The sequence below is a fragment of the Anopheles bellator genome, chromosome 2 (genome assembly GCF_943735745.2).
Source record: "Anopheles bellator chromosome 2, idAnoBellAS_SP24_06.2, whole genome shotgun sequence".
Lineage (NCBI taxonomy): Eukaryota > Metazoa > Arthropoda > Insecta > Diptera > Culicidae > Anopheles > Anopheles bellator.
In genome coordinates this window covers 35,337,666-35,364,415 of record NC_071286.1, presented here as the reverse complement: position 1 = coordinate 35,364,415, position 26,750 = coordinate 35,337,666, and the positions used below count along the sequence as shown (strand labels likewise).

Here is a 26,750-nt window from a genome sequence, read left to right as displayed (position 1 = left end):
GATACCCAAGGACACAAGGACCCCGGGACCGGAGTTCGGACCGGAGCAGAGCAATCTCACCGTGCCCTGGGTGAGCTCTTTTCAAAACGCCCGTTCCAAGGAGGACCCGATGGGCCACTAAACCCACCCCGCCATCGACATTTTACAGCCCGTGCAGAGGGCACCTCGCTGCCGTTGGCTGAGCATTAATTATTATTTCGTTATTAAGTTTTATTGCATACTTGGCGCCCCCGTTCGTGAAGCGTGAACGGTGAACGTGGCCAGCCCGAGCGTTGGCGGCTCATTATTAAGAATGTTGGCACGCAACTACCGCCAGCGATAGTAACGTCGTCCGCTACTTTCATTTGTTCACCAATTTGTTTGAGAAAATAAGAAATTACCTTACGCTCGTTTGGGCGAATGAAATGGCCCCGCAAACGTGAATGGGTCACTAGTCAAAGGCCACCGATTGGGGACCGATGCGCAGAATTAACCGAATCTTTTTCGTGGGCAACCACATCCGGATCCGGGCCGGTGGCTTTGATCTCCGTTCGACGTCGGCGACAGGCCACACAAAGGGGATCCCTCGTTTAATTAATGTATCGAAAGCACTCCGGCTTTTGCGAGTCGGACAGCAGCAGCAGAGGTCTTTTTACCCGACCGATTTGATGTCCTTTGAAAGACAGGACCACCAACCGTGCACTTGCGACGGGTGGAAAAGTTGGCAAAAGTTTTCCCCGAGACGGAAACCCTGAACCTGACAGACGCTGCTCTTCTTCTTTCGCCCGATCGGTCCGGGAAGGGCGGCGAATCCTTTCAAAATAATGATGTCTTTCATTAGTTGAGAGTCTATTGGGTTCTCTGTTTCATCCATCCCACCGTCGGCATCCCGTTTCTCGGTTCACTCGATCAAAACGCAGATGCCAATCGTTTCAGGCGAGACAGACCGCCTCAATCGGGTTTTGTGGCATAAAAAATGAACTAATATTTTGTTGCCCAACAACCTCTTTGCTCTTTTTGATAGCCCTCAGCTTGCACACATTCACGGTAACCCTCTTGGTAACTTTGTAGCGCATTTCTCTCCGGTTTTGGATTCATTATGGCACCCAGTGGGCACTTGAACACGCAACACTTAGCCCTTAGATTGCGGAGCCAGGATCGCGGAGTAATACTTACAGTGAATCTTGAGGGCTACCGGATCGCTTTGCGTTTCGCCCCGGTCGTTGGCGGCGGCACAGGCGTAGCTTCCGGAGTGGAACCGACCAACCCGCTGCAGCACCAGCGAACGCGTCGAGATAATGACGCCCGAGGTAAGGTTCTGCGTCACCGGGAAGCCCTGCAGCCGATTTCGTCGCATCGCAGCGCATCGTCGCCGGCCGGTCGGAAGTCATCATCGCGGACGGAACCATGGAAAGATAAAGTTTTTGTTAGGTGAGGAAATTGTTAGCGGGCGGTGGTTCAAGTGAGTCAATTTCCCTACACGGGCGCACATGTCACCAGCAACGCATGTCAAGCTTAGGGATCGTTTACCTAGTGACGTTCGGCGTCGGGGTAAGATTCATTGTGAAATACCTTCTTAAGCTTTCGCGAACACAGTTTAGCCAATCTGCTGGCCGCCGTTACGGTACTTTTCAGGCACAAAAGTCGACCTGTTCAAAGCTTCTCAAAAGTTCGGTTAGAGACTAAAGTGTGGATGTAGCTGGCAGCTCAAGGCAGTGCATTATGATCAGGGTTAAATTGAGAGCTGGAGCCATTCGATACTAAATCCCGTATTTTGTACTTATGGAGTGTGCACGTTTTATTTTAATAGTGATTGATACCCAGCACGATAGTTGCAGGTGCGTTGCAATTCGTACTGGATGCCGTATGAGACGGAAAAGCTGCTGGAAAGCTCTACGCTAAATTAGGACAAGCTCCAGAGAGCAGATTTTCCGTGGAACATTTCCGTTGTCCTGATGTCCTTGTGGTCATTACTGGTCAATTGTTAGCTTTAAACGTTGTAGTTGTTGACAAGAAAGAATTGAATTTAATGTTTGGCTATACGGCTATAACAAACAATTCCTTTCAAGTTCCACTAAATACAAATCTATAGTAGACCCTTCCTTTCCGTTAGTCTTGATTTAACTGCTTGATGTTTTTTTTGCTCCTGGCCAATGCTCCCATCACTAACATGCAGATCAATTTTGATTATTTCTGTGATTATATTTTCTGCCTGTCCGAAGGTGCATCTTTAACATCGAAAAAATCAGGAAATCAGAAAACAATTTGAACAAATAAAAAACAGTGAAATTTTTTTTTAAGTGTCAGCTTTAAAACGAGCATAAACTTGAAACTGTACGATCGATGCTTTACGAAACATCGAACAATAAATCCATGTACTATGAAAATAATGGATTTCTTTTTAGACAACCTAACAGTATTTCGGGTAAATCTTTCATATAGTCTGTGTTTTATCTGCCCCCCGAGCGATTGTTAAGGCCCAAATTGGCCCTGCGACGCATCACAAACAATTATTGAAATGAAAAAGGATCAAAAGTAAGTAATTGTTAATTCTAACATTCTGTAATTTGCAATTGAATTATTTAGTTGTTTAGCGAATCGAACTGTCAAATCAATAGCACCGAAAATGTCGTCCAATGTTTGGGCAATTCATTTTCTTCGGATCACAACCATCATTCTTATTTCTCACAATCGGCATTGTGATTCAAATAGAGCGAAGGCTAAAGGCTGCGACAAACTAAAGTTCTAAACCTAAATCAAAGTGTTGACAAATTGCCCTTACGACCGGAAATGAGCGGCGCACAATAGCCGGGGCTTCTTGGAACTTTCAACACCGCCGGCCGGCCGGCCGGCTGAATGGGGTTTAGTTCAATGATAAACGCTGCCTAATCATCGCCACCAGCCAGACCGTGGTGCGAGCCGTGGGTAAAATTTAGAAATCATTTCAAAACCCCACCCCTCCCTCCCCCCCGGGCCACAAGCTACTGACCGGATCCGGATGTCCGTCTGGAACTAATCACGGCACCGCCACGGCATAATCACGCGCTTCCGGCCGTGTAGCTGAGCGAAGGCAGAACGCGCAGTAAAATGGTGCAAACTGTGTGTACGGCCCCGAGCTTCTTGAGGGGCGTTTCTCTCACCGCAGACCACCCCCTGGGCATCCTCCTCGGCCACCCCGTTGGTCCGACCGAGGGGTTGGTCCCACATTTATTTGCATATTTTAATGAATGAATGATGATTTTAATTTGTGAAATTGTGCTCGGTCGCTGGGGCTTTACACAGCACGCCAACACGGCCACAGCAACAACAGCAGCAACAACAACGGTAGCTGCCAACATCAAACGAAAGTGTTCGGAGGATTAGGCGAGTATTAGTGTCAGCGTCCGGTGCCCGGGGTTGTCGGGGGGCGATGGGGCGATTGCAAAAATTCACCGAACCACAGGCAGGCAGGCCTCGCTGGCGTAAAGGCTGGCGCTGGTGGTTTCAGATTTTATCACCCCACCACCGTAGACCTGGGTGTCGGGGGCTCCGAAGCGGGGGGCCAAACAATTACGGAAAAGGTACGCCGGCGACGGAGGCTAGGCGAGCAAACACCAGATTACGGCAATTGTGTGAGATATTTTATTCACGGTATGCTGGCCGTCTTATGGTCGCCTTTGCACCGGCAGCGCTCCAGACGGCGCTACCCCGATCGGGCCCCATCGATGGCGATAAACCCGTCGATATTGGTCCTTGATTGCCGGAAAGCCCGGAATCTGCTTGATAAAATTGCGGCCCAAGTGCCGAGTGCCCGTTTAGGATGCAAATTAGAACCAAAATGGCGCCCGACGGCCGAGCGACTTGAAAGGACGGGGCGCTCGGTGAGGAAATAACTTTAATTAGATTTTCAATATAATTAGCCAGCGGTGGCGGTGGCGTGTTTTGGGCTCCTTTGCCGGATAGTTCCGCCTCCGAACCGGGAGCATCCGGTTACAGAGCTTGGGTTGTTGGGTGGCTTAGTGTTTCCGTTAGCCGTCGTCCTCGGGCATCAGGTAAACTCGTTTTTATTGGGTTTTTAATTGGAAATCTTTTAACTCGCGGCACCGAGGCCCCGCGCTGGGTGTATTAAAATCGGAAAAATCCCGGCCCGGCCGTCGGGAAAGCGAGGAAATCAGGGGTGAGATTATGCTGTTTCGCGCCACATCGTCTGATGTTCCCTCCGTTCTCCGTGGTTGTCTTCGATGGAGCAACCCACGGAACAGATTATGAAACGCCAGCTAACGATGCTCCCCAACGAAGTGGCCCCTGAGTTTACCTGAGCACGTTTCCACCGGGACGCTCAAGTGCCCATCTCTTCCGCCCGTCATCTGGTCATCGTCAGCTCGAAATCGAAATCTCGCGAGCCGCGCGAACAAAGCAACTTCTTTCGCCAACGGCGGACCTCGTGGGAAGATTCTTCGACTTGAAGACGCGTCCTTTCATTATGCGCAAGCCTCGTTCAACCACCGGAATCATGACTCCCCGTGCAAACGGTGGCTGAACCGGAAGCGGAAGCACAACCAAACTTGGGTGGACCCCGCCCGGCCCGACCGGCCCGCCGTGGTCACCTTGGGCCGGAGCCAGGAGGAAACATATTAAAATCCCATTAAATTCGCATCGAGAAAATATGATGCCATTATGTTTCGCGGGAGCAATTTATCTCTCTTAAGCTGATTTCATTCAATTTCAATTTGATCCTCGAGACGATGACAGCCCCGAACGACGACGACGACGACGCTGGCCGGGCGAACGAGCCGGTCGTCTCGCGTCCTGACGGCACCGTTTAAGCGACGTGCGAGTCGCGGCCGCGATGAAGAAACCGAAGCCAAAACGAACGGAAGAGGAACTGGTGCCGGTGGTGCCTTCTGTGCTCCCCCCTTTTTTGCGCCGACCACCGACCCAGCCGGAAAAGCTTTTCCATTCTTCCTAATCTTAAATGAGTTATATAAATGGAAATTCTGGAACATTTCCCGTCACAAACCCGCCAGCTGATGGCCGGCCGGGGTACTCGTGGCCCGCGTTGGCAGAAAATTAAATGAATTATCTGTCTTTCGCGTCCGTCAGCCACTCGTGAGAGGAGCGGGGTCATTGATTCAGGCGCTCGGCCTCCAAAGGATACTGGTTGCAAAGGATGGTAATCTGGCCCAGCGGCGAGCCGGCGAACGCCGGGGATACTTACATCGTGTGACCATGTAATGCGATGCTCCCTTGGATTTGCCTTAATGTGACACTCGAAGTAGACGTCGTCGCCTTCTTTGATGTCGGCGGGATTAAGCGTTGAGCCGAGCGACAGCTTCACTTGCGGTGGATCTGCGCGTCGATTGTTCGCCGCGATCGGCCCGGAACAGGAACCCCCAGAAGAAAGGCGGACGAAGAAGAGGGAAAAAAGTTGGAGAAATCGGGCTGGGAAAGGACTGTCTAGCAGCCACAGGTCAGGCGCGCCAATGCGGTTGCCCAATATTCTTGACACTTACACAGGATATTCATAATGACCGAGTCCTCCAGGGCGGAGTTCTGGAGCCGTGGATTGGAGCCTTCGCACTTCAGGATGGTGCCGTCGTCGTCGGGGTGTGGCCGGAAGCTCAGCACCGACGTCACCACCGAGCTGTTGTTGATGACCTTTATCTGCCACGCAAAAAGGGAGCACATAACGAAACGGTTTAACGGACGCATCGTTTGGCAGCGCGAACGAAGTGGATAATTAAAAACGACGTTAAGTGTAACGACGGCCACTTACCTTTCCCTTCGTGAAGGGACGATTGTTCTGCATCCACTTGATGTCCGTTTCGGGGACCGATCCCTCGACGTTGCACGCCACCACGTACTCCTGCTCCGAGACCAGCTGCTTCGGTTTCGACGATAGCGCGGCCGACAGCGGTTTCACTGTGACGGATTTGCGGGTAAAAGTGATCCAAATTAAAGGGGCAAGAAAAAACAAACCGGAAGGGCAAAAAAAAAGGGTGACACTTACACAGCATATCCACGCGGATGCTGCGCTCCGCCGGCGGTACCAGCTTGGTGTTCGAGGCCTGACATTTGTACGTGTTGTTGAGGGCCGCCCGTGTCATTTTGGAAATCTCCAACCGATTAACGGTAACATGACGGCCCATCGAAACGCCGCCGCCCGTCTGCATGATCTCGTTCCCGTTCAGCCAGGTGACCGTCGGCTCCGGACGTCCTGTCGGAAGGCGAGAAAATTCGACAACGGTGCGTGAGTGAGAGTGGGTCGGAAGCGGTGACAGCGGTGGGATGCGCAGTGCAGCGCAGCGCCGAGCTGCACGCGGATGGATGCACGCTTGACCGGTGCTTGACAAAGAATTAATTTATTTGAAAACGTCAGAGTCCGAACCCGGCTCAATTTGTACTGTGGCTGATTATCGGAAGCGATTTTAAGAGGACACCATTGGGCCGATGGGTTTTTCGGGTAAACACTAATCGAAACGGTTGAAACAACACTCGCACATTGAGTGCTTGGTGTGTCGGTGGTGGTTTAATTAAGCTTTGGCCGGGGCTTTAGCGTGGTTCAGGGTGGGTCAGTAAATGTTTGGACAACTGGTAAGCCCTGGTTCGCCCCGATGTAACCCGACGAGAAGTTGCCCAGCATTTTAAAGTCGGCAGTCGGCAACAAGTGTGGCACACATTCCTTTGGCCACAGTTTTATAAATCATCCGCTAGATCTTGGCTCATAAATTCATAGGCATAATTGATGGCTTTTTGTCATTCAAGCGATCCACCGAATCCAGGCTGCGACAAGTGAATGTTGCTTGAGAACCCTCCCTCGTTCATTGCACGTCTTGAGCGTTGGCGCCAGTGCGCTTTTCCCCGCGACGGCACCGCGTGGGACAACGCGGGACACTTCTTGGAAGTTTGCCGGCTATTTATGCGCCACGGACGCACAAACAAACATATTTATCGCACCACACGCGATGGCACGCGATGGAGTTATGGCAAAGAACCGCCACAAGAATGCCACGTGGGGGTCGGATTTGTGCACGCCCACTTCATCTGGCTCCGGAACGGAAGATTTACGTAGAACCGGAGCCGCCTGGGAACCCAACCTGGTGCAAGCGTGCTGAGCGTGTGCACCACCAGCCGTACCAGCTAGCGCTTGGCAGATTTAATTTATTTACTCCAAAATAAAAACAGACAAATGAATTGGAAAATGTGAAATTGAAACTCACGTCAACGGCGTAGGTTGTGGTAACTCAGCCCTGATTGCATAATCAGCCGGCCATCACCGGCGGCACCAACGTTGTAAGGCCAAACGAAATTAGCTTTCGAGCCTTGCTGTAGGCGACAACAAGGACTCAAATGATATCAAACTTGCCGCTTCATGCTCGGTCCCGGGCCGTTTGGCGGATCATGTTGCGGGATTGGTGCCGCTGAATCCCACCGAGTATTTAAATGAGCAATTTTCATTTTCATCTGCAAAGGTGAGCCGCCACCACCAAGGGAGGGCGCATGTGGGTCGGGACGTTTGAGAGACAGGTTAGTTATGTTTTCTGAATTATTAATTGAATACGGTAATGAACATCGGGAGCTCGGTCGGGTTCCGTGGCGTTTGCATTCCGGAGATCCGGAGCTTCCTAGACGCGCGCTCCACTAGAAGGTAAAGTAAGTTTTATTGACGATAGTAGCCCGGCTGAGCCCGGCCGAAGGAATGGTTTTAATTTAGGAGCCTGCCACCTCTAGCTCCGTCCCATCGCCGTCTGTTGCCGTCATGCAAAACACTGCGAACACCGTTTGGCCGTTGTGGCCAATTGTGTGACGAGAAATAATTTTAATAAATAACAATAAATAACCAAAATATTGCTACTTAAATGGATGCCGTCAAAGAGACAAAAACAGGCCCAAAAAAAAAACAACAACACCAGAAATGGGAAAACTTTAACCATCGCCATTCGGAATGCCATAAAAATGTGTAATAAATATCTTGGGCCACTCGCGCCCGGCCACACGTAGTGCGTTGCAAATGTTAAAAGTTTGCCCGACATATAATACCCATCATTAGAATTAATTTGCTGACCATCCCGTCGGCCCGTCGTGGAAAAGCCTTCATGGCTTATAAATTTACAGGGACTCTGTCTCGCTCGCCCGAGCCGCTCGGATGAGCTATGGCTGGGTTTTATGCGGACGAGATTATGCTCCGTTTTTGGAGAAGTAAGAAAGAACAGCTCCCGGGCCCAGGCTCGGGCCCAGGCTCAGGTCCGGCTACAGACCGGTACGGACGTTGAATGTAGCAAAGCATTACGCCGTATTAGCGCCGGTAATTACGATAATTTATTTTGCAGCCGCTGGACCTATTGCTGTGGCCTAAATGGCGTAGGCCGGCCAGCTTGTTCGCATGCATCATTTGTATTTGGGCGCAGCGAGAATGACCGGGCCTTCAAGTGCTGACCGCTTGAAGCCAACGTTTCGTGGCTCATAAACTTACACTTATAGTCCTTAGTTTTAAGAAGTGAGCACCAGGCAAGTGGTTGTTCGCGGTAAAGTGAGGTAAAAATTGAAGGTACCCCAAAAGGAACTGAATAAATTGGTTCGTATGTCTTTTCCAGAATCAAAGTAAAGATGGGATTATTAATAAAAGGAAGGCTAGTGAATTGTGTTGTCAAACTTCTGACAGTTACTCAATAAACTTCTCGTCAAGTTTGATGCGTAATTTTGTAAAATGCTAAATTTAAACATACATTGAAAGCTTGGGAAGCGATAAACTTTAAGGAAAGTCCGAAAACTGCAACTATCGGCTGAAACATAAAAACAGCGCTCGGAGTAAAAAGATAGTACTACGGGGTGGCCCAGTTCTGACTTTTTTTTCCATTTGGTTATAAAATAAAAACGGTTTAATATTTTTCGATGCTTGAACTTTTATTTGAAAGGTTGATTCTAAATTTTTTGCATGACAAACTATTTCGTTGTCCATTTCAACATTTCAAATTTCCACCACGGCCGGTTTATCAGTAGCTCATTTGATTGACCTATTTTTGAGGCCAATCGACCTTTTTGACGAATGAGTTGACGACCTATCACTTTTGAAGTAAATTTTCAATATTTCCCAACTTTCCTCAAGCGTCCCATTTCATCAACTTCAAAGTGTATACTAAATGTTTACAAATTTCAGAACTAAGTTTAACTCTTAAACGTCAAGTAATTGGAAGTTCAAAAAAGTGCCCCAAATGGGCCACCCTGTATTTGGACGGGTTACAGAGATGGGGTCATCGCTGCTAGGAACTTTGTGGAGTGCTTGTATCTTAGTCCATTCGGTAGCATTTCAGACCACCCTCGAATCTATTTTTCCTTTTCAAATAATTTCGCTCCCTTCAGGCTGCAGAAAACATGCCACGTTCAGCGCGAGAAAGAGTCCGACGCCAAAGCCCCACAACATTCGATGCCACGGGCCGTTCGGGCCACACACGGCTTATGTAAGCCGTACTGCGGCACCATCTTACATCCACCACCTTGCAGTGGTGGCGTAACCGAGGGACGAGAATCAGATACGTGTTGTAAATTTACATGACTGCCACCGGAACGGCCCGGACGAACATTCTACCGCGTGTAGCGTGTCACAAGCGTTCCATACAGGTGATGCAAAACCCGGTGCATGCCGGTTCTGGGGGATATTCTTTTATGCTGCACACACCGCTGACCACTGGCACACGTACACACACAGACACACGCGAGCTCGTGGGGCCAGCGGAAGCAGCGAGTGGCAAGTCGGTCAGTTAGTAACCACCCTCGCCAAATGGGGTGCAAGTCCGGTAACGGTGGCGAAAATAAATCAGATTTTATTACGAAACACGAATATGGCGGCCGGCAATTAAACTCACCCAACCACCCGGGCCACCCTGGTTACGGGCCACACACTGCACGCTGGAGCGCGAGGAATAATGGCGGCCAGGACCAGCACCGAACTGTGACGCACGCTGCATAACGCGCGCCATCGCCGTTTATCGTTGCCAGCCGCGGTTAGAAGCTTGTCCGCCCGGCCGGTAGGTGGCCGCGCCAACGCGAGAGTGAAAAATTAGAACGGGTGCCCGGGCGAAAGACGGGCCCACTCTATTTACATACATTAATACGTATTATACAATTAAAGGACAACATAATTAAATTTCACCTGCAAGCGAATGCGCACGGGTACTGCGGGGTGGCCCCGGCGGGGCTAATGGGACCAGCTGGCCCCATATGCCGCGGACGCGGCCAGAGACCGCGACGCGCGACAAATTATGAAACTAATTTTAAATTTAATAAGGTGTCAGCGCGGCGCTGGGCGTGGGTCCTGAGAGCAACCCCCTGCCTTATGTTACGTTTATTTAACCCTCTTCGCTTCGTTCGCTGTTCGAAAGTTCGATGGTCTTAGATATTGAACGTTTATATTGATCAAACGGTAGCTCGAATGTGTGGCCCGCTCGTCCCTTGACAGGACACTTACAGACTGAGTGCAAAACTTTAAATACGGAACACCGTCCGTTCTTCGTTCACGTCAAGTGTTTGGATTTTAAACTACCGATTACTTGACTTTTCAAACGTCAAACTGAGTTCTGTAAATTGTAAGCATTTAGTAAAAACTTTTACATTTACTTTTACAAACTTTTACAACTTTTAAAAACTTTTACATGTAAGTTGTATGTATGTAAAAACTTTTACATACATGCAACTTACATTTTACATTTGAAAAGGCTGTTCAATAGGTTCGTAGCCTCGATAAGAAAAATACATTTTTACGGTTAGAAGTGAACTTTACTTTTTATGTTAGTATTATTTAGTATGGTCTTCCTGAACATAAATAAAATTGTTCCAACACGACTCCAATTTAAGAATTCCATCCCTGAAGCGAAAAACTAGACGCCTTCAAAATGCGCTTCCAAAGCTGTTATGACGTCATCATTTGATGAAAAACGCTTTTCACGCATGATTTTTTTTGGGTCTGAAAACAGATGGCAGTCGCCAGTCGGCCAAATAGGGACGAGGCAGCGGGGGGTTCCGCAGCGCCGGCTTGACCGGAATTAAATAAAAAAAAAAAAAAAAAAAAAAAAGTCGGCCAAATAGGGTGGATACTGTAACAATTCGAACTTTAATTAATTGAGTTTTGCCTTTTTCAAGATGATCTTGTGACCTGGTTCATTTTTCCATTTTTAGCGAATGTGGCATCCATTTTACACACAGCTTTCTGGAACCCAACATTTCAGTCACTGTATTGGTTATGGCTAGACCTTATACTAAATCTCTTTCAATAGTCGACGATTTTCCAATATGATATCCTGTATTTTTTTCTTCGATTTCAGGTATTGTGTCTGTTTTTACGTTTTTATGTGAATCGTCTTGAAACCTAGTACGACTACGTTTAAACTGAGAATATCCCCTTTTAATCCCTTCATTGAAGGCGAAGATTCCTTATACACTTTTTAATAATTTTTCTTTGCTTTTAAACCTTCCAAAAATTAAAAAACCAATACTCCACGATACTTGATTTTTTCCGTTGTAAAAAAATACTATGAAGCGTCGATACTAAATGTAGTTTCAGTAATTTCCAATTCTGTGGTTAAGTTAATTAGCACAATTGTCGTGTTTGGGGTTCGGAAAACCTACACGTCGTGCAAGAGAAGCCAATGCACATACAACGCAGTGACGGTTTGCAGCGGATTTCGATCTGGTGGCACTTTTTTCTTCGAAAACGAAGAAGGAGCTGTAACCGATAATGGCGTACACTAACGAGAAAGGTTTGTTGAAAATCAGGACGAGATTTGGTGCAACATCTTCGGAATCCAAAACTAGATGGACCACCCCAAATAATTAAATTAAAGCGGAGACCTCAGCCTCACTGACTTCAATAAATTGAAAGGCAACTGGTCGAGGACAGCGAGCGGCTAGTTTGACATCGTGTGCCAATTGTATACTTTATCACGGATTACAATGGTCGTTTTGTGCTGTGATCGTCCGAAAGGTCCGGAAGGTGTTTCCTAAATTTTCGAGCGGCAGAGTTTTCTTCAATTTCCTCCAGCGTCCAACGCGGGCGCCCGGAGATGTCCCACCACCCGTTAAATCCCTGTCATTGTCATCCGGCGCGCGCCAAAAACGTTTCTGGGAGCGGCGCGTTCTACAGCGCGGTGCCAGAGAACAAAAATTAACATTAAATTTTTGCCGCTTGCCGGCACCATCGTAAAGATAAAGCATGCCTCTTTGACGCCGGGTTCGCGGCATCAAACCCACCGCACCACGGGGGCGAGGCGGTCCTTCAGTGGCGATGCTCTGCACTTCTGCTTCCGCCAACGAGGTTATGGTTCGCAAATTACGACGACGATGACGAAGATGAAAGAGGTCGTTTCTGGTAACAGTCGACTTCATAAAGTTCGTTATGAAAATCGAGCCGTTGTTTACTTTATCATCCCGTCCGTCGTCAAATTCCGGGCTCTCCGGATGCTGCCTGGTTGGCTAAACTTGAACCTTCAGTCGGGTGCTGGGGCAACGTCGATGACGAGATGAGTCGCAAACTTGACTTGGGCGACTTGGGTTGAGATTTCTTGATTTGTTAAAACCGTGGCCCGTGCACCACAGGGTACCGGGGCCGCGTTGCCGACAAGTGCTGCTCGTAGAGGCTGATCGCTATTTATCTTAGTAGCGCAACACCACCAGGGAACTTTGCAACGTGCCTGACGGTTTGTTTTGCGCGGCGACAACTCGAGATTGCACCCGGGTTCTAGAGGTCCGCTTCGAGAACCTCGGGATCAAGTGGCTGCCGGCTGCCGCGTCCACAGTGCTCGTTTGCTCTTGGAAACAAGTAGAAGTCAAACACTGACCGAAAACTGTGACTTTCGTTGTGAGCCATGATTGCACTCCGACGGCGGTTGCTGGTAGCTCCCAGAAAATACTCACTGAACGCACGGGTAGTCTTCAAGTTGTCAACTTTGTGATTGATTGCCGGCTGTCGGACGTTTGGAATTAGTACCGTCGAATGGGGGACATTTTTCAGCATGGCGCATTAATGCGGCACCGGTCACCGGAAGCGATCGCATTGTTGGTTTACGCTCGGCCAAAGCAGCAATTAATGCTCCCGACTATAATACGGCCCGCGACGAGGGATAACTGTCGCAGACGGACGGACGGACCAGATCCGTCATGAAGTACCCGGTGCTCCTGGTGCTGTGTACGTGTAGCAGTGTATTCCCGGTTTTGGTCAGCTGTCAAAACGCAGTGCTGAGCGCCGGTGAAAGGTACGGGGACGCCGACAGTCTGATTGTCCACAAGCCAGCGTCCGAGAAGTGCATCGCACAGACGGGCGTTAGTGCCGCGGCCATCTTACGCTTCATCGACGCGGAACCAGCCGACAACGACGGCGAAGATCCGAAGCTGAAGTGCTACATGGACTGCCTGTTCCGGACCCTGGACTTGACGGACACCAAAGGCGAGGTGCACCTGGGCAAACTGATGGAAACCATCAAGCCCGAGTTCGAGTCTGTTCAGCTCCGGATGGGCTCCAGGTGCACGAAACCGAAGGGAAAGGATCTCTGCGAACGAGCCTTCTGGTTCCACAAATGCTGGAAAATGGCCGATCCGGTGGTAAGTGACCGGGGCGCTTCAACACGCCGCGTCGATATGTAATAAAAGCGTGGCGTTTCCATTTCCAGCACTACCACGTCATCTGGCACGAGGCGAAGAAGACGAACAATGAGTGAATAGGTTGCTGACTGCTGACTGTTGCTGCTGTATTTATTGCTTCTGATGCACACATTTCCCAACACCAATCACACATGATTCTGCGAAAAAATACCAAGCCGACGAAGAGACTGCCGCAAGGCGATAGAAGTTTGAAATAAATTGTGTACTTATGCCATGCACCCTGTGTTTGGCTTGCTACCCGAGCCAGCTGCCCAGAGCTGGCGTCATTTCGAGCCAGGCGCGGGTCGATAGTTTCCTGACAGAAAGGGAACTCGGCTCAAGAAGCAGTGACTAGACACAAAGAATTCTTGCATGTGTGCCGTTGCCGGAGTGTGTTCTATTTAGCTCAATTGCTTCATTAGATTTAGACTTTTTCAGGACCCCAGCCCGGAATGATGAGCGAAGGCCGGAGCGGCAAAATGGAAAATGCACTCCAATCGCTGGGTCGGCTGTTTATGCTGTTCGCGTGCCGGGCACGCGATACGTTTGGCGCGGTAATGGCGACCGACCTTCTTCAGCGAACTTTGCCTATTTGCTTTCAATTTATTGAAGTACAGCGTAGCGCGTCCATCAGGCCCGTTCGTGCACTAATGGGGAACGCCGGCCTTTTGCGTGGTGAACGTGGCAAAACATCACCACACGATATGGCACCGCCCAGAAATGGGCCACAATATTTTACGCCGGGCCTGATTGTACTTTAATCGAGCGGAACTTCTTCGGCGGAGGCCACGAATTAGGATAAGTGCAAGAAAATGGTGGTCGAACAGATAGGTGGTGCTGGGCTGCAAGGAAGCCTTGTTTCACTTTGAAAATTACTTGAACTAGAAACAGGTTCCGGGATGGGGTAACGATTTTCTGGCCAAATAAGGGCTTTGGCAAATGGTTTATTGATTACCAGGATACTAAAAGTCCGATAAGATAGTATGGTTGGGATGGGTGTATATGCTTTCACCAATCAATTCTAATTAGCCTGGGATAGGCGCTCTTTTTCTAATTATTAAAGTGATCCCGACAGCCCACGGCGTTAGAGCTGTCTGAGAGACGCCTGAGCATCGGCCTTTGGTCATCAGCTTAGGTTTTGCCTTTTATTTATGTGAAGTTACCTGTTGGATTGATCTCAATCTCTGATCAATTACTCAATTATAAAAAGCGCTGTCTTCTACTTTGCTTAAGGTCATTTATTCGCATTTAAGTTCTGGACTTCCCGTATAGAGTCGTCGTTGCTTTTTACTTAATTTAACCTTTTGGCTCCTGTTGTTTGAGACGACGCCCTACAACACAGAATTACTGCGTCGTCATCTTTCACCTGAAATAATGATCCGCGATTACCTCTTTGTCCTACGTATAACATTTTTGGTCACTTCTTTGGTCATTGTCGTTGAACCAAATTCGGCAGATGGGAGTTTTGGGGAAGAGGAAATGTTCTGGTGAATGTTTGAAACCTCTCCCCTTTTTACAAAGGAGGGCTCCCATACAAAATCTGGGTTAATGTCGGCAAAACACGGACAATTTTCAAGCAATTTGAGTCAAACTCAGCTGGTGCGAGTTTTCATATGTATACAACGGGAAGCGAGAAAGGAAACCGATCGGATACGTCACCGAGAAGCCCGATCGTCCGAAAAAAAAATGAATAACGGTAGATGGAAAGGGAAGCCAATCGAATACGTTATCAGGAATTTAGAAATGAGGATGAACTTTTCGACTGAAGTGGTAATTTTAGTGTAATGTGTTGATTGATCAACAAGATAACTTAAACTTAGTGGTCATTATTTACCACTATATCTTCGTTGTTAACCTGCGTCATCCGTTATTGTTACCTGGTCGCCAATTATAAACCGTAAAGTCGTAATTGAGTCGTTCTAACCTGGTATTTTATTGAACAAACCGAGCACTTGGTAGGTGAGAACATATAGTCTGTATGTATTCTCCTTATCGGCTACCACGTGGTTTTGCACGGCTCACTGACAGACCGTCTTTCAAAACCATCGCTATGGTTCATATATGATCGTTGAACGGCCAAGATTCATATATGACACTCTACACCTACAAAAAGATCTATAACTAGCACCGTTATTTATTGTCGTCGTCACAAGCAAAGGAACAATCTGCCAGCATTGCTGTGTTGAACTTGAGGAACATTGCGGAACATGCGGAGTAACTACACGTTTCGGTGGGCCTTTGATTCCAACCTGGCTTCGCACACTGACGTCGGCAGAAATGGCTATCAAACAGCATACCTTTTCGGTGCCTCGAACTCGTTAAAATAAGTAATAATACTGGAACGGGAAAGAAAGGCACAATTACAGCGCTGACCCGTCCGACCCGTCCGTCCCTGTGGTCCAGCTTACTTGCGGTTCTTCTTCCTTCCAGCAGCGATGGTGAGAGTACGCCCTCTCGCAAGGATCATCTCCCTGCACCCGGTCGTGACATTTGGCCAGCACACGGAACGCCACCGCACGGAACTGCCTCGGGATGGCGTGGTAAGTTTCGAGCAAATCAATATCTCCATCCGGTTTCGTCACATTGTACGCCCGAAACATACAGTACATGTAGCACCGCAGCTCTGCGGGCGCCGGATCGAGCCCAGCTTCCGGTTCGTTGAACCGCTCGATTTGCTCCCCGCTGGCACCGCTTTCTTGCAGGCAGCTCGAGCGTAGCGTACGCATTTCTTGCGCAGCCGATTCCGACAGAAAATCGGGATAAATTTGACTGTCGGCTGTCAAGACGCTGGTGAGCAGCAGCAGGCACCAGCCGAACATTGCGACCATACTGAGGGTCTTGGCACGTGCCGCAAGCGGTTACTCTTTCCAACTTAAAGTAGGCAGCTGGCTAATGGCAGCCCCCGACGCTAGTAATTAAGGCAGGCTAATAGCTAAGCAGCAAACGACGTAACGATTTATGTTGCCATGGCATCGCTGGGAGGAGTCGCTCCGGTGTCAATGGGTTGTAATCATCAATTAATTAGCAACCACCGGGGCACGGTGAATAAACGAAAGCTGGCGCCGGGGCGTCGGATGGCTGCAGCTGCACGGCAACAAGTGGCTGATTGGCGAACTTGTAACTCGCTTTCTTTGAAGTGCCGTTCCCGCCACTTCAATCGACCGAGCGTGGCGTTCACCGAGGCGCTTGTCAATAAAGATCCGACTCGATGACGCGAGTGTCACGCTCCAGACCTCCAAATATCGCGCGTGTGAAACACTAGATACGGGCCGTGGTGCCATGCTCAAAATTTGCGCTCCATAATTGGTCCGGGCTCTCGAGTGTTCGGAATTGCAGCCAGCAGGCAGAGTTTCCGGGCCAAAAGTTTCCGAAAGTGGTTATCGAAACGTTTCTTCGCCACCGACGATCCCCGACTATTGTGTATCACGTAAACTTTCGTCATCGATACCGATCGGCGATAGGACGATGATAGGGCGGTTGGCTGGCTGGCCGGGTGTGGCCAGAGCGCAGTTGCGCCCTAATTGGACGACGATGCTGCCCAGGACGAGAGACCCAGACAAGCGGCAACTTTGCCGATGAAAGTGACTAACTTTCAATAATTTGGCCTGACATCACCGGCCACCCCACAACGCACGCATGCACCGACGAGGACGACGCCCCCTAGGCTCCCGGCCGGGGCCACTAGTAAATCATTGCGAACTCAATTTCAGCAAAACCCTCTTTCTCAATTAATTGCGCCCCAGTTTCCGGGCGTACAAAAAGTCCGGACGTACTTGTTACTCGTCCAGCCGGCCCAGCCCGCCGAGGTCAGCACTTGGCTCGGAACTTTAGTCCAGCCCGGTCCGGCCCGGCCCGGCGGTTGGTGGACTCGAGAAAGAATCTAACCTCAATTTATGGCCCGCCTTACCCGGGGACCGCTGTCGCATGGAACCGCTCGTAAAGTTTGCCATCTCTTGCCGGAAAAGTTGGCCAGGCCATCCGATAGGCACGGTCCGCAGAGATCGGACGGTAATAACCGGAAGCGCTCCACGTTGACGGTGCAGGCAACCGCAGAAACTTTGTCCACGCTTCGAACCCATTACCACCGGCCGGTCGGCCGGCTGGCTATCGAATATTCATTTAGCCAGCTTCATCGATGCTCGGATGCTAACCTCGGACATCGTGGCAACCCCGGCATGCCCGGGTGAGCCTATGATTGCGGTAATGACTACCTCTACCGGTTCGACTGTCCGACGCCGGGTCTGGCAGCTGGCTGCTGACTCATCGTCACCGAAACTGGGCGGCTGGGAACGAAAACTTTTCACCTTTTCCGCATACAAACCCATCCCATCTCAGCCCGGGCCAGGCCAAGGCGGTTCAGGCACAGTTTGGGAAAATCTGTCGATCCCGAACAGGGCTCCGAATGAATAATGGAGGCTCGCGAAACGAACGGAGACACGCGGCGCATTGGTGATTAAAATTGAAAGTACACAGTCCGCGCCGGGTTCCGCGGGTCCACCGGAAGAGCGGCGAAGCTGTCCGAGCGCCTTCCCCGGAGGACACCCCAGGCGAACGAGCGTTTGCGATCGCCTAAGCCAGCTTTTCATCGGAAATCAATCAATTACGAGCACGGTTCAGCGAACGACGACGACGACGACGATGATGATGAGGGATATAGGGGGAAGACGAGATGGTTTGCTTACCTCCGCGAACTTCGCAGGTGAGCACCAGGTTGTCGTCTTCCTGCAGCGGTCCTATCGCGCCGGTCACGTCCAGACCGGAAGCGTCGTACACCAGGATCTGATGGGGCGGCACTGGAAGGAGCGAGAGGGCAGAAACACGTCGTTATTGAAAAGCCACTGGCCACTGACCGACGGCGGGTAACATCAATCAGGACACGCATAATGCCCGGCTAGCGTGGTGGCCATGATCAATCATTCTTCGGGGGCCGCATCGAAACTATTTTTAAATTGCATCACTAATGAGTACGCCTCGGCAACTCGGAAGCAGCGTGATTACCGGTAACACCCGTGGCAACCCGTGGGGTGCGTTTCCGGTGCGCGATCGGTTCCAGGAAAAACCACGCTTGACGCTGAGCCAGCTTCACGGGCGCTATTCTTTTGCCTCGGCCGACCAAACGTAACCCTGGGGGAATACTGGGGTGTTCAATAAGTTTTTTGTCTCGATACCAGAGGGAGCTGCCACATGCCAATTTTTTTGTTATATTGGGACACTCTTCATATTGAAGTTTCGTTTCAATCGGTCACTTACGTTTCAATCGGTCATTTACTGTAGACATTTCACAGTATTTTTTACAATGGAAAAAATCAGGTATCGTTTATCGTATTGCAAAATTGTCGAATCAATGAGAGAGGTTTAGTACAAGGCCTAGCCTTCTCATTGTCAGTAGTATAACAAATATTTTGACTGAAGTATTGGATTTCGAAAATCTGTGCGCAAAATGGGTGTCGCATTCGCTAGCAATGTAACAATGCACCAGGTTACAAGAGCATTTTGAAAATGGCAAAAATCCATGAATTAAAATTCGAATTGTTGCAGTATCCGCCATATTCAACAGATTCAGGCCCTAGTGACTTCCATCTATTTTCAGACCCAAAAAAATCATGCGTGAAAAGCGTTTTTCATCAAATGAAGACGTCATAACAGCTTTGGAATCGTATTTTGAAGGCGTTCTAGTTTTTCGCTTCAGGGATGGAATTCTTAAATTGGAGTCTCTTAGGATCAAGTACATTGATGTGCAGAGAGGCTATACTAAATGATAAAGTGAATTTCAAAGCATAAAAATGTGTTTTTATTATCGAGGCAAAAAACTTATTGAACAACCTAGTCGTTGGCCAAGAATGTCTTCAGCGGAAATGAAAGTCTCCTGAGGGGCGGTCTCGGGGTGACAGGGTCGCACCGTGCCGACCGCAGGATTTATCAGATCAGAATGTAAATATTCATTTCCTGTTTACACTGCGAATGTCTGGGGCACAAACGAACCGGAAACCGGGACCCGGGAACGCCAAAGTGTCTTGTAGGAAATTGTTTGCATTCCATTATGGTGCGACGCAAAGTGGACCTGACTTGCACCGCACTCCGTTCGACTAATCTGTCGGCTGGGTGCACTTGTTGTGGGTGCACCTTATCGATGCCATCAAAACATCCATCGGCGGCCGTCCACTGATCACTGATAAACGGTCCAACATTAGGAGTGCCGGCGCAGGAATCACTTTTCAAGTCCGCTTGAACGTTTTGCCCGCAGTTCGGGGTGAATTGGAAAACTTTTTCCGTGCCCCAGTGGTCGGTGCCGCTGGTCAAAACAAGTGGATCACGGAACCCGGTGGAAGGACTGCGATGCCCGAAGTTCCAACAAGCCACTTCTTGATCTACGGGATTTACATTTTTATCGCAAGTTGGGCCAATTGGTTGGCCGTGTTTACCCACCGACCGATGGCCATTTGTAACCTTCTGGGTGCTCCGTTCAAAAAGTTGCCGTTTTGGACGCGGGTCCCATCGGGGTTCCTTACCTGTTACGGTTAGGTTGATGCGATGATTTCTTGTCGGCGAGTTCTGGAAGTCCACTCGGCAGCGGTAGACCTGTCCCAAGGAGGAAACGAAAGCGAAAAACATTGAGTAAGTCCCACCGGTGGGGCTCTGGTTGTTTGATTTCAGAGGTCCTTTTGGTATTGGGGTCGGGCGACGTCGGACTTACCCCCTCGTCGTCGAGCTGTATGTTGTCAACGGTGAGGGCCGCCGGTTTGGCGACCGTCATGAAGAAGGCCCGCGGTCCGAAGGCGCTCGTTTCCGACCAGTAGAGGGCCTTCGCGAACTGTCTCCCCCGGACGTCATAGCTGGGTGGTGGGTGGGTTTCGGACCGAGCCCGAAGATGAAGAAGAACCAGAAGAAACAGCAAAAAATGTTGGTTAATTAAAATTTTCATAAAAATCTAATTTCACTCCAGCCAAAGGGACACACCGACGTAGACGGCGCTGTTTTGCCCGTCAAGTTTCCGTTTCATGTTTTGCGGGGCCCACGCGGGAACCGACCGTACGCACACACTAACACGCACGGACGCACACACCGGCTCGTGGCAACACACTCCCCCACCGGGGAGGGATAATGTTGGAAAAGTTTTAATTATCATCGGTTCAAAGTTCGCTTTTCTTCGCTTGTTTTTCGTCCTTCGCCACTGGCGACTGGAGTCTTGTAATTAGCCGAACGCGCCCAGTGTCCCGGTGTGTTGGTGTGTGTTCTTTTTTCTACTTTCTCGTTGAGCCACTTCCGTTTCGGGTTCTTTTTCCCCCCGTCAAGACAAACAGAAACGGGGCCGGTCGGGTGCGCCACTCCGGTGAAACTTTATCCCCGCCAAAAAAGCGAGCGATGGAGCGAAACCGCATTAATGTCACCTCGGTTCGGCGGGATAAACACCTTTCAGCACCCAGACCACGCACCCACCCAGCCACGGACCGTTTGTCGCCCGATTGTTTATGTGCTCCGGAGCGGATTACCGACGATTCTCGGCAAACATGGCCCAACCCGCCGGCGGCAGTCGCTCGGCAGTTGGCCGTGTCCGCGTGATTCCGCTGACTCAGGTAGACCCAGACCCGATGGAAGTAGGAGTTTCTGAGGTCCACCGGATCGGCCGGGCCGGACCGGAAACTGAGCCCAGGATGACAGCGATATTAAAATAAATTTCAAAGCACCTTTTTGCTTCATTTGTCGTTTCGCCGCCTTCGGTTTTCCGCTGCTAATCGGGCGAGAGATGGGCCCCGCGCTCGTGCATGTGTGTTCAGGTAGCCTGGGGATACTGGGCTGGGGACAGCCAGTCCAAGGACTTTGTGGACGGTCGTACATTTCCACACACGCGTGGACCTTTGGTCCTCGAGAGGGAGAGCGCGCGGGCGCTGGAGCGGGCCCACGCATAAATCAGCCTCGACCGCTGTCGATGTCGACAAGGATCGTGACCCGACCCGGGCCGTGGGTTGACGTAGAGATTTGGGCACCATGAACAACCATTTTGGGCAATCCATAAATGTGTCTGTCCGTTCCCGTCTGAAGTCGCACTGTGAAGCAAACTTTGCAGCTTACGTGCGTGTCTGGGAAAATTAAAAGCGAAGCAAAGTCAAGGCCAGCGAGACTTGATTCCTAGAACCTTGCGGTATGCGCCGTTTTCATGTATAAAATCTGTAAAGTCTTATGAAGATCACGAAGACTACATCGCTCCTAAAACCGACTGAATCATTGCATGGATTGCCAGTTATGACACTGAAACGCTTCCGGCTATGACATTGAAATAAAGTCTTGGTCCACCTATCTTCAAGTACGGTAAGTGAGTGATTCAAGTGAGCAAATTCTCGACTTTGAAACGAGAATATCGTTGCAAAAGTATTTTTTTTTGTTTTGAATATGGAAGATCTTGTAATAGTTTCATTCTCTGGTCCAGAACGCAGAACTTTGACATACGTGTTACGTGACTACATCTCACAAACAGAGGAAGATGGTTGGTTGGAGGCTGGCTTGGTCTCGAAACCTTTCTCACTTGAAATGAAATCTCAGGCCTCACTACTTGACTGGAACTGGTTGTCTTTGATAATGAATTGAATTCTTTCCCAATGTCCAAACTTTCAACTATTGCGTAATGCTGTGCGCCAATAAAGACTCTAGGTTGAACTTCGTCGTGATGGTTTTGCATCACATTTTCGTGATAATTTCGACACAACTCGATCTCGACTCGACCCTGATCGCTCCACAGTGAACGTGACTTAGCACCACGTGACTAGGGATATGGGATGACTTGAGATAGGAGCCGAAACGAAGAATGTGTTGAAGGCCATTCCTCAAAAGGCCTTTTTCGAAGTTTTCGAAAAATTTATTACCTTAATGGTGATGACATAAATTTAGAAGAATAAATAAGATTTTCTGTTGTTATAAGCAAATTCCCGATGTTTTTTGGTGGCATTAGTACATAAATTCTATGAACTCAATACACACAGATAGGAACAGCATTTTTGGCAATCATTAATTTAATCTGACTTCTAAAATAAGTGTTAAAAACATCGTAGAAGTCAGTTTGCGCCGTTGGAACATCGCCCCTGAACACTCGCAGCCAAACCAATGACCTTTCGCATCTCGTATGTGGGTTGTCCAGAGCGGAACAGCCTACCAAGAGGATCAATTGAACTGTCAGCAGCCGTGCGAATGGCGCGAAACAAATTAGCACTTGAGCCGGATTTGCTGTCGCCGCTCGAATGCTGCCTCGCACGCTGCGTCTTGTGACGTCTTAGGCTGCAGTAAATGGATTAAAATTACCCGGGGATTAAATCAGTTTGTCAAACGGAGTGCCAAAGAAACGGAGTAAAAGAAAGCCCCGGTTCCAGTCGTACCCGATTTCCAGCACCGGATTGTCTTCCGGCACCACTTACCGGGCCGCCCTCATTGGCGGTCCGCTTGTTCAGCAAATTTTCAAGTGGCTCTTCTGCGCGGAAGCCACGCCACCGTGAAGCCTTGCCAAGCCGGGAACCGGGCGGGTTTGTTCATTATTAACTGCCGCCCTTTCGTAGGGAGCGTTCGGTGGCGCTTCAAAGGAAACAATTTCTTCGCCTGATACGTGCCGGGAAAGGAGCTGGTGGAAAGGTAAACAGACGTGCGACAAAGCGAAGGGAGACGTACCCGAAACGAAGGGTCCAACGCCCGGTGGCCACGCATTTCGCAAACGCGCGCGCAGCAAACCCATCCAATTTCCGCTCCGTTCCGTTTTCCATCAAACGATTTTCAACCGGGCCGGGCCGGGCCGGGCTTGGGACCGGCATAAAACCCACCCAAAAGTTGCCGGCATGCCGGCACTCGACGTTTCGCCAGCCGCCAGTTGGCGAACCCCACCCACCAGGCGATGGATGAGGCCACGTCTGTGAAAAAGCACCTTCCATTTACGAACATCCTTTTTTTTGCTTGGAGAGCAACCGTCTCGGCGGACGTCTTGAAGCCGTCGAAGTCGTCGGGCGGCCGTCTTAAAGTGGCGCCAAAGTGGGAATGGCTTTAATGAAAACCCCGAAAAGACCCGCACACACGGGCGCGCGTCTCGAGGTGGCAGGTAAAGCTGCGCCGCGCCGCTGATTGTGGGTCATTGTTATCGCAAATTAAGGAAATTAAAAGCACGTCGGGGTGGGCCATCCTCCCCCCCCCCGGGCCATTCGGTTCGCTTCGTTAGAGAGAAAAAGGCCCCGGGAAAGCGGAAAATCGGACCCGAGCAATGCGGATTGGCTTCGGCGGTTGGCGATGATTGAGTCCGAATCTGCTGAATCTGAGAAAAAAAGGGACGTTCGGAAAAGTCGGGCGGTTTGCCACCTTTGCTTGCAGAGGGAAGGACCCGGAGCGAGGCGGGGGACCCATCCGCTACAGGCTACCTGGCCTCCCACGGCACGGTGGAGCTTTTATCAATCTTGGTCAAATTTATCGTATTCAAGTAGCTCGCGTTGGTCCTATTTTTGCACCCGAGCGAGAGCGAGCGAGATAGAGCTTCTCAGGAATCCGTCGGTCCGTCCGGGTGCCAGGACACGGGACCGGTATGTACATTCCGACGGACGAAACGCGCAAGCGGAGCGGAGCTGGGGAAGGACGAAGAAAACCCCCCGCTGGGAAACCCGAAGGTCCTTTCCTTCAAAGGTCCAATTTCCGGCACTTTTTTCTCGGGACAGCAAACGGCTTCCGGTGAGGGTCCCGTGTTTTTTGTGTGGTCGTTCGCTTCACTTCCAGGCCTTCAGGCCGCTGCTGGCCGGTCGGAACATGTTTTGCTACTTCCGGGAGCGTGGCCGACAACCAGGGACACCGGGATTAGAGGGGGCCAAATGTGGCCTATTTCTATGCCAAATTGACAATGTAATATCAATAATCCGTTCAGTCTGTGATTCGGTCGCATTTCGAACCAAACAAACCGAAATGTTCCGAGGGCTCAGGTTGACAGGTTGGCAAACGCTTTCCGGTATTCAACACTAATTCTGGGTGGAACGCGTTCGTTCGTTTGAAAACTCTCCGCAACCGAGCGGATTTGGCCAAGAAATTTCACCGACAAAGCGAAAGCAGAGATCGATCGATTCCCTTCTCGGACGGTGGCCCCTGGGGTGGCTCTGGCGACGACGTAAACTTTTGCGCCGGGCCCACTTATGGATGAAATACGGTCAAACATTGGAAAGTTCCTGCCGGGGGCGAAAGGCGAAAGCATAATTTTGCAACATGTTAACCATTTCATCCCCCACAGGGAGCTCGGGCTTCTTGGCAGTAGTTTCCAGGACCCGCCGAAAGGAGATTCCTGGTCGTTTCCTGTTCGCGCACCGCCTCGGCAAAAAGGGGGCCAGCGCCTTGGGGTTAGGATGTCACCGGGACGACGACGCTACGTGATCGTCCATCGTAAACTGACACAGGATGTGTTACGTGGTCCTGGGGCCACGGGTTTCGGAGGGTGGGACGGGTTTGTCAATAGACATAAATTTGCGGGGCGCTTTTCGGGATCAGGCTTCGCGTTACATCGCAACCCATTCTTTCTTTCTTGGTTTGGTTTCTTTTTTTTTCGTCTATTGGTGCGCTCACAATGCGATCCGTTTGGCGTAAGGCGCACAGATAGTGACGAGGTGAGAAACGAGTATCGATTTTTATTGATCTGTTTTGCTGCAAGGAAACGGTTCTGGCACGTTTCAAAACTAACGTTCGCCGAGGTAACGTTCCATAAACGGAAGCCGGTTGTGGATTCAATTTTGCGTGGAATAGGATTAGTTCCAGTAACTTGTGCGAATGCCGACATACTGTTACGGAGTTGCGTAATCTATTCTGAGTGCTAAAAGCAGTCTGGCCTAAGCTAACCTACACATTGTTTTTGGTTTAAGTTCATTGTATTTTTCGACATAAAACAATATATTCGATCAGCACTACTTGAGGAACGCCTGTTAATTTATTCACGTTGAATGGGTTGTATTGAAGAGATCAGTGGTAGTTGTTGAAGCTTTCCCTAAATTGCTAACGATTTCCCAGAATTTATTCTTAGAACGTCTTACGGCTACATTGAACAAATGATTACATTAAATAAAGCTGTTGAAGCTTTCAAAGCATTTTTTAAAAATTTAATCAATCAGCTATTTATGAGCTAACTTTATGTTATTTTTTTTTTTTAATGTCTTGAAGATCAAAAACTGTTTGTTTTGAAGAACAAAAAAATGGTACAAAACTGTCTGTTTTAACAACGTTTATTCAATCGCTGTGTTATGCTTTATCGTAATCTTTGTTGAAATTTTGCAAGAAAATTTGGCAATCATCCTGAAGTAATGCAGTTTCGTTTCAAGTTCATAGCCCTACGGCCTTAACTTCATTAAAGGGGCTCAAGTGTAGATTTTATACTAGGTCTGGTAATGTAACTACTATTTTGTGTACAAAGTCTCCTTAAAGTAATGCTGATTCGATAAAAGAAACACGTTGAAAATTACCAGACAAGTGATTGAGGCTCAAACAAGGCATTAAATATGGAAACTGCGAACGCTTAATCGAACAACACCTGATCGACCTGTTTCTGAAAGACCGATTATAGTTTCCGGGATTATTGAACATAGGTCGGACCACCTCATCTGAGAGATCTTTCCCTCGCAACATTTCTAAAGCAATTGAATCAACCAAAAATTTATAGCTGAGTACGACCGACCGTCAGGAACGCGAAACACGGAACGATTCACAGATGGCTCCACGGTCAATTGTTTCAAATCGGCCCGGTTCCGCACGGAAACCGGTCGGTCGGGAGGGCAGAATTAAATAAAATCACAAGGTTCTGCGCCCGTGTCCCGAGCGCCGGACCACCGAAAACTGTCACGGCCATAAACTCCACATTCCGTGAATTGCGAGGACATTTGGCACATTCACCGTGGATTAGCAGGCACCGTGGCAGGTTCGTGATTTCGAGATGAGCCTTTGTCTGAATTAGGGCGCCACCAGGGCGGAGAAGCCCGAGGTTCCGGTCTCGGGATTGTGCGCTGAAATGTGGCCGAACCGTGCGGTCTCGGCACCGGCACCGGCACTAGATTGAGGCGGCGAAGTAAATCTCATTGCGTGACGGGATCATGAATATGAAGTTTGCGAGAAAGCTCGGGCTCGGGGCACCCCGAGCTGGCGGCTGGTGATTGATTGACGTACGGATTACTGGCACG

The 26,750-nt window shown here is 49.6% G+C and overlaps 2 protein-coding genes across 2 annotated transcripts in view; one reads left to right on the top strand and one right to left on the bottom strand.

Annotated features, from left to right (window-relative positions):
* LOC131207448 (uncharacterized) overlaps positions 1-26,750 on the bottom strand; it is a 92,031-nt gene that overhangs the window by 22,856 nt on the left and 42,425 nt on the right. The window contains 8 exon segments of the mRNA XM_058200061.1: positions 1,156-1,315; positions 5,177-5,307; positions 5,472-5,622; positions 5,735-5,880; positions 5,969-6,175; positions 18,270-18,380; positions 20,097-20,166; positions 20,282-20,420. Of these exon segments, the coding sequence (XP_058056044.1) occupies positions 1,156-1,315; positions 5,177-5,307; positions 5,472-5,622; positions 5,735-5,880; positions 5,969-6,175; positions 18,270-18,380; positions 20,097-20,166; positions 20,282-20,420 (1,115 nt within the window).
* Positions 13,095-13,780, top strand: LOC131212188 (general odorant-binding protein 83a-like). The gene is made up of 2 exons (XM_058205955.1): positions 13,095-13,548; positions 13,617-13,780. The coding sequence occupies exons 1-2, from the start codon at positions 13,108-13,110 to the stop codon at positions 13,662-13,664; spliced, it is 489 nt and encodes a 162-aa protein (XP_058061938.1). The 5' UTR covers positions 13,095-13,107; the 3' UTR covers positions 13,665-13,780.

What these genes read in the sequence shown, in the direction of transcription:
- LOC131212188 (XM_058205955.1), top strand. Translation starts at nt 13,108, where the DNA reads ATGAAGTACCCGGTGCTCCTGGTGCTGTGTACGTGTAGCAGTGTATTC. An exon ending in GGAAAATGGCCGATCCGGTG is followed by an intron (nt 13,549 to 13,616) that starts GTAAGTGACCGG and finishes TTCCATTTCCAG; the next exon opens with CACTACCACGTCATCTGGCA.